The sequence below is a fragment of the Schistocerca serialis genome, chromosome 1 (genome assembly GCF_023864345.2).
Source record: "Schistocerca serialis cubense isolate TAMUIC-IGC-003099 chromosome 1, iqSchSeri2.2, whole genome shotgun sequence".
In the NCBI taxonomy this organism is placed as follows: domain Eukaryota; kingdom Metazoa; phylum Arthropoda; class Insecta; order Orthoptera; family Acrididae; genus Schistocerca; species Schistocerca serialis.
Genome location: NC_064638.1, coordinates 76574381 through 76586697, shown reverse-complemented (window position 1 = coordinate 76586697; position 12317 = coordinate 76574381). Strand labels below are relative to the sequence as shown.

General features: G+C 40.7%; 1 protein-coding gene across 1 annotated transcript in view; it reads left to right on the top strand.

Moving 5' to 3' along the window:
- LOC126473084 (serine/arginine repetitive matrix protein 1) overlaps positions 1-12317 on the top strand; it is a 130005-nt gene that overhangs the window by 82971 nt on the left and 34717 nt on the right. Inside the window, exon 4 of the mRNA XM_050100363.1 lies at positions 10089-10523. Within this exon, the coding sequence (XP_049956320.1) occupies positions 10089-10523 (435 nt within the window). The remainder of the gene's footprint in view (positions 1-10088; positions 10524-12317) is intronic.

The window sequence follows — 12317 nt, the reverse complement described above, 5'->3', positions numbered from 1 at the left end:
TATCCTAACTTTTGATATTCAATGGTCGAAGTGTACGGAGGTTGGAGTGAGCAAAATCTCAACATGTACGGTGGTCTAATGCACGATGGTACTTTACCAATCGGGATCTGCAGCGGCTTTGTCTTCGTGCTGGATCTGGAACGCTAATTCCCTACTCTGGCCTTGACCGAATTCACTCAGTCTCAAATTTCCTGTGTTCCGTAGAACGTTAATGTTTCCCTAGTCGAAAGGGTTGGAGTGACGTATACAATTTCATTGCCACAAATTCCCACAGGAATAACTAATTACCTCTTTGCTATCTGTCGCCACAATACGTGAAGCACATCGTCCACACTTTGCAGATGCTAAGCTCTCACCGCCCTCGCTATTTTACACACACTTATGTGGTCCACCATGAGATGAGGGAGATCTTCAAATTTTTAGTTCTCAAAATGCTTTTATATCTTGGCGCTCTCCCCACCATGTCGCCCAGTATGGCTTCGGCCAACCATCGTCTCATTAGAGGTGAATTTTTATTTTTCTTGCCGCGTCGCCGCTAGCCCTGTTAAAGCTGTGCAACCACTTACCCTTGGTCCCGGCCATATTTACGTTAAAAGCAATAATGTGTTGTTCTGGCCTTATCCCTTTCTGTGCTGAAGCTCGGCGTTCTCTTGTTAATTGGGGTTTTCCAATGCCATTAACCACGAGCTCGGTTCGTCTCCAAAACGCGTTTCATTTGAATTTATTTATGCATGCCCCTGTCCTTATATTTATAGATATTGTTTTGTTAGTTTTTGGTACATGAGGTTACTGCAATTGTTTCTTGTCGATAATATAGTTTTTTTGAGGATCTCATACTGTATCGTACTGTCGTTATGGACTGAGCTCATGTATGGTCCGTAAAATCCAGACGCCTTACATGGGTTCTATTACTTCAGAAGTCTTCGAGCCACTCACATATCTGGGAACCTGTTACGTATGCTCGTAAGTTCGTTAACACTCTGCTGTGGGGCATCGTGTCGAATGCTCTCCTAAAATTTGGGAAGCAGACTAATTGTTGTCCTTTCACGATTCACAGTATATCGTGTGAAAAAATGGCAATCTGAATTACGCTCGTGCGAAGCTTTTTAACTCCATGCAGATTTATGAAGCTTCTCCGTCTCAAGGAAATTTATTATATTCGAACTTGAGTGCATTCAAGAATTTTGCAGCATACCGATGTTAGGGATACTGGCCTATAATTCTGCCGGTTCCGTCCTTTTACCCTTCTTCTACCCTTATTTCCAGTGCCAGTTATCGGCTGCATGTGGGGCGGTAACCACACAGATTTTGTTTCGAAAAATCTACTCTCGTGAACTGGCTGCGTTAACTTTATTACCGAATTTCGAAGATGAGAAGGAGAAACATTCTAAGAATGTTATGGAGATGATAATGCATTCAAGGGAGTTTAACGTCCTAAAAGCATAATTTAAAACTATTCCATTTCTTCCTAATGATACTGCCAACTTATTTGAACAAGTAAAGAAAGTACCGAAGAGTTATACCGATCATAAGAGTAAATTAACATGAAAAGGAGAGAGTAATTGAGAAGAGACTCAGACAGGATTGTAGCTCATCCCTTATATCATTCGATCTTTATATTGAGCGAACAGTAAAACAAACCAAAGAATGATATGCAAAAAAATTAGAGTTCAGGAAGAATAAAGAAACCTTTGAGGTTCACCAGTGACGTTGTAACTATCAGATACGGCATAAGAACTTGAAAGAGCTGTTAATCAGAAATCCTTATCTTCTTTCCATTTTACTTCATTGAGTATAAATATATCTAGACAGACTTAGCATTTGACTTTTTAGGTTTTGTAGGTTCTTTATCAAATTCAAACTTTCGACGCTCTCGGAACGTGTGACTAATCCGCAATTTTTTGCCAGTGGAGGGTATATCACGACAGGTTTTTCAGACACAGGCCGCATTTCCAGTGGATAATCGTGTGTCTTTAGTGCAATAATTTCCACTGCTTTCTGCCATGTCGTTGGTCCTTACCGATTCTTACGGATTTCGGGGCAATTTCAGCACAGACGTGGATCTAGGATCAGTTCTGGAGGTGGTCACAGTTTATTACTGTCTGTCTCGCCCCCTGCCCCAAAAAACAAATGGTTTCACTACCGCTTTTAATAATAACAGCAGAAAATACATTTTAATATAGAAATTGAAAGTCGTTTGTATCAGTGTGTAACACATCGTTTTATCATAAGTTGCAAGAGACTGCAGTTCAGAGAAATATAATATTTGAAAATTATTAGTCCTAAAATTAGAGAAGCACATGGGTGTGAGGGCGAGTATTTGAAGCGAAACGTTTTGCTTCAAATGGCTCTAAGCACTATGGGACTTAACATCTGAGGTCATCAGTCCCCTAGATCTAGAACTACTTAATCCTAACTAACGTAAGGACACCACAAACATGCATGCCAGGAGCAGGATGCGAACCTGCGACCATAGCAGCAGAGAGGTTCCGAACTGAAGCGCCTAGAACCGCTCGGCGCGAAACGTTTTCACGTACGTTTACGAAGCCAGTCATTCTGTTACTTTCTCCTAGATGAGCGCTTTTCCCCTTCTGTCTCGCCTTACTCAAGTCCTTATAGTTTGCCAGTTGTGCATATCGTCTCACGATGTGTGTTGTATTTGTTGTTGACAGCGGGTACAGTCGGCCTGTGAAGTTGTGCCTTTGCCACGATGTTGTGCTTTGCGCTGGTGGGTAGACCGTAAGCTAGGGGCGGGCCCCTCGTGCTATTAATAGATACGTATCCCATGCCAAACATAGCACGTAATTTAATTTATAGAATTTCTTAGCATTTTCATTCCACTTTTTTCTCCGGGATTTATCTAAAAACTTAAAAACGTATTCATAAATAATGACTTAATATTTTTTAACATAACACGTTTTTAAAGCGAACGAAAAAAGTATAAAATAATTTCTCCTAGGCCCATACAGATTCCTAACTCCGTACAGATATTACTGAATATTTTTGCTTGCGAATTTTTAATAGCTATGAAATTCGTTGTAGAATTTAAACAAAAAACGTGGGGCGCGTGCAGTAATAGTGAGGAGGTGAACTATTCGTGCATCAATTATGTATTGTTTGCACCCCATGTTTCTCCTTTTAAATTCTGTAAGTATTGTAATAGTGATTGAAAATTCACAAGCACAAATTTTGAGGATATCTGTATGGGGTTAGGAATCTGTATGAAGCTAGGAGAAATTATTTTATACATTTAAGTTCGTTTTTAAAAAACATGTTATATTATAAAAGATTTTTATTCAATTGATCATTTTATGCTTTTTAGTATCGAGTGTTTCAGATTTTCCATTCGACTTCAAACATTTTAATGAGAGGTCGCCAGTTAAGGATACACTTAGACGTCCCTAGCGCTGTAGGAAAATCCAAGCAGCACTCGTACTTACTTCGACAAGTAGTAAATTTCAGGATTATTTCAGTTTCTCTTCGTTTGAGTCAACCGCTACATTGATTCCTCCCACGATTATCTCACGAAAAGAACTCGAAGATAAAAATTATAGGGAATCGAGCTCACACAGGGACTTAACCTGTAACCGTTTTCCCGTTTTCACCGTGAAATATTAGCAAGTGGGACAGAAAAAGGGGGAAATAACGCTGGTACACAAAGTATCTCCGCCACAAACTACACACGAAAGTCTGTTAATATTGCATTGTCATTGTTTCTGAGCTATGTTGAAAGTTTCAAGTGTCTAGGTCACTGGGAAATGACAGTAGTAAACAAAGTTCTTCCGCCCCACACCAGACAAGAAAATGAGTTTATATTGCATTGTCAGTGAGTTCTGAGCTATGTTGAAACTTTCAGGTCTCTAACTCGTCTGGAAACGATAACGTTAAATAAAGTGCCCTCCGCCATACACCAGGCAAGAAGGAGAGTTAACATTGCATTGTCATCCACTTCTGTGCTCCGTTAAAAGTTTCAAGACTCTAGCTCTTCGGGAAGTTGGTTTAAAGTGAATTGCAATATTTGTTCCAAACAATTACGTAGATGAGTAATAGATCTAATAAAAATGTTTTAAGATGTAAATAGCTTTGCTGAAATGTATTCTCGGCGCTGGGGAGGACGGGGGGGGGGGGGGGGGGTCCATGACCCGTTGGCGCGAAACGAGGACTTCTAACACCGTATATCTTCGTCCAGCCGTAGTTGATTAATCATACTCAGACCCTAAGTAGTGCTCAGATCGAACCCAGAACCCATGGTGTTTTATTCACTTACCGTGCGGCTGCCGTAATATTACGTCGCGGGCGGAAACGAAGAAAATGCAGCCGACGTAATATTACGTCCCGCCGCATTCCACACTGTTTTAGTGTTTCAAACGCATTGTTAGCGTTCCCGCTACAACCTGTATATCCTTTAATGCTTGTAGTTCATCATATTAGCGCTAGATACGCAGCACCTAGTGAGGTAATGCGATATATCCGTATATATTTCCAAACGAATTCACGTGTGTTTTTCACGCGTATGTTACGTGTTCTGTCGTGTCCTGTCGTTTGTTTTCCGTTGATTTTGGCGCTAGTATTTTGGTTTTAGCTTGTTTATCTTTTCACTCACAATGGCGAGTGATGAGGATGCAAAACTTCGAAAAATGATTGAAGAAGTACAATTTTGGTAAACATTTTTAGAAAACAGTGATCAATTAATTATTATATTTTAACTAAAGTTCAGTCTTGATCACACCATTTATGTTTTAATGATATAGGTAACCGGTTTAGGTTCTTTTTACAAAACCATCATCAGACCTGTGGATAAATTTTAGGAAATAGTAGAAACCAATCTTTAAATACAATGAAAGTGTCTAATGATGTCAAAATTTAACAAGATTAAATAAAATTAATTATACCCATGGCTCCCTTAGGATGGTAGGCGGAGCTCTCCTCTGCAGCATCCAACAAAGATGCAATTGTGATGTAGGCGACTCGGTATAATCGATATATACCACAACTCCAAGGACTTTCACATCTTTGATATAACTGACACTGCAATAGTATTAAGGTTGCCCATAGAGGGCACAACTATTACACATCGTAGTTTACTGTTTTTATCCAAAATATAAATAAGATGTACACATATTAACTATCTGTTAATCAGACATTTAAATGAATCAATTTTATGTTATTAGTGTATTTCCTACTTTTATACTTTGACGATGGCGTCATATTATGAACGCTGATTGGCAGTTGTGAAGTAGTGTGACAGGAAGTAGGCGGAGCCTCTGCATATTTAAGCTCGTGCTCAGCACTCATAACCATCAATTGACTGCGTAGCAGCGAGGAGAGCTCCGCCTACCATCCTAAGGGAGCCATGGGTATAATTAATTTTATTTTATCTTGTTAAATTTTGACATCATTAGACACTTTCATTTTATTTAAAGATTGGTTTCTACTATTTCCTAAAATTTATCCACAGGTCTGATGATGGTTTTGTAAAAAGAACCTAAACCGGTTACCTATATCATTAAAACATAAATGGTGTGATCAAGACCGAACTTTAGTCAAATTATGATTGAAGAAGTACTTGCTGAACCTGATGATGATTTTTCGGATTTCGATAGTGACAGTGATTACAAAATGCCGGAAAATAACGATAGTCCAGGTAAGTCTAACATCTTACTAAATCGATGCAGAGCAAGACAGTTCATTTTGCGATTTGTTCTGTTACGTTCTGTATTATTTCAGACACAGATTTGTCGTCAGTTGAAGGTGAGCCACCGCCTGTGTTCTCCCCCATTCATCTTTGAACGAGGCCAAGATTGAGTGACATTTCACAGGATGACTGTACTATAGTGGATCAACCACCAAACATTTTGTTATTTACAGGGTCTCATGGTGTGCTAAATAATGTAGCACTCGGTCAGTCTAGTGAATATTTAGATTTTTTTTTTCTCATTTTATAAATGACAGGGTTATTTCAATTATGAAGGAACAAGCAAACCTATATGCTAGACGGAAGCTGGCCACACTGACAGCACAAAACAAATTAGGGCCCAATTCTAGATTCAAGCAGTGGAGGACGCTAACAATTGCTGAAACAAAGACGTTTCTGGCTATTATCAGTGAGAGGCCAAGTATGGCCAGTCACTGGTGTAGTGATCCAGTGGTTAGCTGCAATTTTTGCCCCAATATTATGCCAAGGGACAGATTTCTGAATATTTTGTCTATGTTCCCCCATCAATGACAATTCAAAGCAAAAAAAGAAAGGTGAAGTGGACTTTGATGCCCTTCATAAGGTCAGGCCTCTTCTGGATGATTTGGTAAGGAATTTCAAAGAAAGTTATCAGCCAGGTGAAGCGCTAAACATTGATGAAGGTATGTGTCCTTTCAGAGGGCGTGTAGGTTTCAAAGTTTATATGGCTAATAAGCCAAACAAATATGGCATGAAGCTATACATTCTTGCAGAATCCAAAACTGGGTACATATACAACTTTGAAGTTTATCACGTAAGGGACGATAAACTGGACAGCAGTGCTTCTGTAGTGGTAAAGCGATTGCTCGGCTCACTCCAAGGTAAGGGCCACACTGTATATGTTGACAGATTTTACACCAGTGTTCAGCTAGCCGAAGAACTGGCTAGAGCCAACACTGGTCTTGTGGGGACTGTAATGCCAAACAGAAAAGGATTGCCCAAGGCTCTAAAGAGGGTAAACTCAAAAAGGGTGAACAAATATTTCACCGCAAGAACGATGTGCTAGCATTGCGATGGAAAGACAAGAGGGATGTGTGGATGATAAGTACCAGGCACACATCCTCAATGTTGCCTGTTGCTACAAGAGAAGGCAATGAGAAGTTGAAACAAGTGGCAGTGCTGGATTACAACAAACTTAGAGCTGGTGTAGACCTTTTTGATCAGTGTCTTTCATATGGAGCACTTGATTACAAAACCGTGAAGTGGGAGAAAGCTTGCCTTCCACTGTATAATTATGGCAGTTTTCCAATGGTTGTATTTTGCACAGTTGCATCAATCAAATGAAATTGAGCACTCCTAAGTTTATACAGGAGGTCTGCACTGCGTTAGTGTTACAGAGAGGAGAGAGAATTGAGGATTCTCATGGATCTGCAACGATTGCTCGATTGTCGCAGAAACATTTTCCGAACCATGTGGAAATGCAGAAGGGAAGAAGAAAGCACAAAGACGTTGTGTAGTGTATAGTGGAAAACAAAAGAACATTACTGGGAAAGCTGGGAGGAAAGATACTTCTTATGAGTGCAGTGAGTGTAATGTAGGTTTGTGTGTCACCCCGTGCTTCAAGCTTTATCACACTGTGGTTCACTATACAAAATAGCTTATGTGTATGTAGCTATGCTTTATGTGCAGATGGTATAATGAATGTCTTTTCAGTGTCAAATGATCGCTTTCCAAAATTTATTTCTTCTTTAAATTGAATAAAGTAGTAAAAATAAATTTTTGACAAAAATTTATTTTCGCAAAATCGAGGAGAAATCCGCATCACTTCTTGGAAACAGTATATGCCCCATACACATGACTGTTAACCCATGTAAAGTTGAAACCTTAAAGTTTTAAACCATATCTGTAGTTTTTATGTATCTCTAACTAAACGTCCTTTACAGCTATTTAAAGTCTGATGTAAATAGAAAAAATCAGCCAGCACACAGGGAGTGGCATGCAGTTAAAGGGCTTAGCATGGTAAGTGTTAACCGTTTCGCTGCTGTGGGCATGTACACGCGTCCTGTTTCGCGTTTCCCCAGGTATTGTCGAAGTGAGTACGAGCGCTGCTTGGATTTTCCTTTGGTGCTACAGACGTCTTAGTGGATCCTTAGCTGGCGACTTCTGACTGCTGCGGACGAGTTACCTCCATATCTCGGCGAATCAAAATGTTTCGAGTATTTTATGTTTAGAGTATTTATCTTGCAACATGTATGCCTTATTGCGTGCAATCATTTCCAAAAAAAATAAAAAGTAAAAAAAATGTTTCGAGTATTTTATGTTTAGAGTATTTATCTTGCAACATATATGCCTTATTGCGTGCAATCATTTCCAAAAAAAATAAAAAGTAAAAAAAAAAACTTCGTTGCAATATCTTGAATTGTGATGCGCAAGGAAGTGAACGGGCGCGTTGCGCGCAACCGTTCTTCGGATATAAAATCTAGTAACTCGTGAACGAAATGAGACATCGTTCTGCTCTCAATTTTAAATTAAATTCTGATGTGTTATTTACATTTCATTCACTGCATTGTATGAGCTGAAATTAACCATACGTAAAATTTACGCAAAGCATTTTTACTTCTGCGACCTCTTTAAAATTTCGTCCAGTGTTTTGCTTAATTTGAGGCAGCGCTGTAACTACGGCATATAATGAAAATGATTTCAATTCTCTATCGAGTGAAGATATCAGACTGTAAGATGTGGGAAAATCAAATTTACTCGTCTCATTGTTCTCGAAAAATCGGATGATAAGTACCGGGTGATCAAAAAGTCAGTATAAATTTGAAAGCTGAATAAATCACGGAATAATGTAGATAGAGAGGTACAAATTGACACACATGCTTGGCCATGGGGTTTTATTATAACCAAACTTACAAAAGTTCAAAAAATGTCCGACAGATGGCGCTTCATCTGATCAGAATAGGAATAATTAGCATAACAAAGTAAGACAAAGCAAAGATGATGTTCTTTACAGGAAATGCTCAACAATAGCTGTAGTCGAGGAATAATGTTGTGAACAGCATTGTAAAGCATGTCCGGAGTTATGGTGAGGCATTGGCGTCGGATGTGGTCATTCAGCATCCCTAGAGATGACGATACACTCGCGACTTCAGGTAACCCCAAAGCCAATAATCGCCCGGACTAAAGTCTGGGTACCAAGCATGACGAAAGTGGCGGCTGAGCACACGATAATCACCAAACGACGCACGCAAGAGGTCTCTCACGCGTCTAGCAATATGGGGTTGTAATGGTACTTGAATTACGTAACCATTATGGTACCTCACCTGAACCTCTCGATACCAGTAATATTCTACTGTATTTCTGTTAAGTACTTAACATATTTCTGAGACAACATTCAGATTTGATTTCACTTTTGATACATCGATATGTTTATATTGCAATGATATTATTCTTATGTGTATTCTTTCTTTTGTCACTACGATCTTTGACGTACTTGTAACTCTGATTTTTGGGCGCGTAAGCGATAGTTAGTTAGTTGTTGACTTGTTAGAGAGTCGGACCTCGAGAAGGTCAAATCTTGGACGTCATGTTGGAAAGACGCATATTATAGTTGGCTTATAAAATGTGAGGAAGATGTTTTCAAGTATGTTTTGTATTGTGAAGTGTTGTTTTGTGTGTTACGTGATATTGCAATAAAAGCAATTAAAAGGAAGTGTAACTTAAATTTGGAGTGCTGATTGCTTTTTTTTTTTACATCACCATTGTCCTGCAAAAGTGTAATCTTCAAGAATGGTTTGAGAACCGCATCTACAAAACTTTTGAATATAGCAGGATAAAACCTAGGCCTCTTTGCATCCGAGCTTGGAATCATAACCACCTAGATTTTCAACGATTGAGCCATGATTTTACGACGAGACCAGCGTGGGAAACACAAAAAGATGTGTGCCTAGTTCTTTGATTATTACATGAAATGACACCTGCCACATAATATGACTGTTGTTGCCCGAAAATGCAGTATTTAGCAGCGTGAGCAACACCACAATCGTTAAATTTTGACCTTTGTTGTGGTAGGGTTGTTAGAGGGTGGCGCGCCATCCTAATAAAACCCCATGTAATTCCAAGCACGTGTGTCAATTTTTACCCCTCTATCTACATTACTCCGTGGTTTATTAAGTTTTCAAATTTATACTGACTTTTTGATCACCCGGTATTTGAAATTGGCCGGAAAGCCGTCTCTCTACAAGCGTCAGCATTTGAAGAGCCGTAACAAACGCCGGAAGGCGAGACTCATGCTAGCAACAGCTAAGGGTTAATAGCCAACGACAGTACCTCCAAACCACAGCCAGCGACCCGCGCTTTCCAAGTCGCTCTGTGGCGGGTGTATTAAAGTGGGGTGTTTGCTTTCGCTCGCTAGTTGCAGTTACCTCCCATCCACAAGATTCAGCCGAGTCCGGAGGCGTCGACGGTGCTGACGGACACGACAGGCGGCAGCGGCGACGAGGACGTCCCGCGGCGCAGGGGGAAACGGCGCAAGCGCGGAAAGAAGGGCCGCGACGGCTCGCGGGAGCCCGAGAAGGAGTTCCAGGGGATGCCGGAGCCCGGCGAGACGCAGGTGTCGGCGCTGCCGCTGGACTCGCGGGCCGCCAGCGCCCGGCCCTCGTTCAGCGCCGCCCCCACGCCGGCGCCCGCCCCCACCCCCGCTAACTCCGTGGCCTCGGCGCCGCCTCCGTCTGCGACGCCCGCGACGCCTCCGCCGCCGGCGCACGTGTCCTTCCTGGACGCCGCCGTCCTCCGACACCTCCAGAGGGAGCTGGACCACGAGGTCGTCGACAGCGAGTTTCAGCCAAAGGTGACCGCGACTGCATGTCAATACTCAGCACTGCACTTGAACTGGCACCTAAATGTACATCCGTACTCTGTAAACCACTGTTAAGTCCATGGTAGATGGTAAACGCTGTCTAGTAGGTCTCAATAGTTCTTTAATAATAAATTATTTAAAAACTTTCATTCACTGTTTCACCTCACATGGGATAAATTTCCAAAAATGCAGAAACACGCATTTGTTTATTTCTGATCGAGAAACAAAATACTGTACCAGTTTTCGTAGGTCTAGCTTCAAATTTGCCTTAATAGCGATATATTTTCAAAAAACCTTTGTGAGTAGGCTGTTTAGGTTTTTATGTTGGTAATGCCATGTAGCGCTCTACAGGGTGTTACAAAAAGGTACGGCCAAAATTTCAGGAAACATTCTTCACACACAAAGAAAGAAAATATGTTATGTGGACATGTGTCCGGAAACGCTTACTTTCCATGTTAGAGCTCATTTTATTACTTCTCTTCAAATCACATTAATCATGGAATGGAAACACACACCAACAGAACGTACCAGCGTGACTTCAAACACTTTGTTACAGGAAATGTTCAAAATGTCCTCCGTTAGCGAGGATACTTGCATCCACCCTCTGTCGCGTGGTATCCCTGATGCGCTGATGTAGCCCTGGAGAGTGGCGTATTGTATCACAGCTGTCCACAATACGAGCACGAAGAGTCTCTACATTTGGTACCGGGGTTGCGTAGACAAGAGCTTTCAAATGCCCCCAGAAATGAAAGTCAAGAGGTTTGAGGTCAGGAGAGCGTGGAGGCCATGGAATATGTCCGCTTCTACCAATCCATCGGTCACCGAATCTGTTGTTGAGAAGCGTACGACCACTTCGACTGAAATGTGCAGGAGCTCCATCGTGCATGAACCACATGTTGTGTCGTACTTGTGAAGGCACATGTTCTAGCAGCACAGGTAGAGTATCCCGTATGAAATCATGATAACGTGCTCCATTGAGCGTACATGCTGACGAAACTAAAATGAGCTCTAACATGGAAATTTAGCGTTTCCGGACACATGTCCACATAACATCTCTTCTTTATTTGTGTGTGAGGAATGTTTCCTGAAAGTTTGGCCGTACGATTTTGTAACACCCTGTATATGAAAATCACTGACTGTGCTGTGTGCAGTCTGTGGCTGGTTTACATGGTTGGAATTTACTATTGTAGTGTTGGGCAGTTGGCTGTTAACAGCACGTAGCGTTGCGCAGTTGGAGATGAGCCGCCAGCAGTGGTGGATATGGGGAGAGAGATGGCGGAGTTTTGAGAGTGGATGATCTGGACGTGTGTCCATCAGAGACAGTAAATTTGTAAGACTGGATGTCATGAATTGATTTTATATATATATATATATATATATATATATATATATATATATATATATATATAATGACTTTTGAACACTATTAAGGTAAATACATTGTTTGTTCTTTATCAAAACCTTTAATTTGCTAACTATGCCTATCAGTAGTTAGTGACTTCAGTAGTTAGAATCTTTTATTTAGCTGGCAGTATTGGCGCTCGCTGTATTGCAGTAGTTCGAGTAACGAAGATTCTTTTGAGGTAAGTGATTCATGAAAGGTGTAGATTATTGTTAGTCAGGGCCATTCTTTAGTAGGGATTTTTGAAAGTCAGATTGCGTTGCGCTAAAAAATATTGTGTGTCAGTTTGGTGTTGATCAGAATAAGTAAAGAGAGTAATGTCTGAGTACATTCAGTTTTGTTCAGCTGTTTGAAAAGCAAATAACGTAAGGGGTTTACCAGCA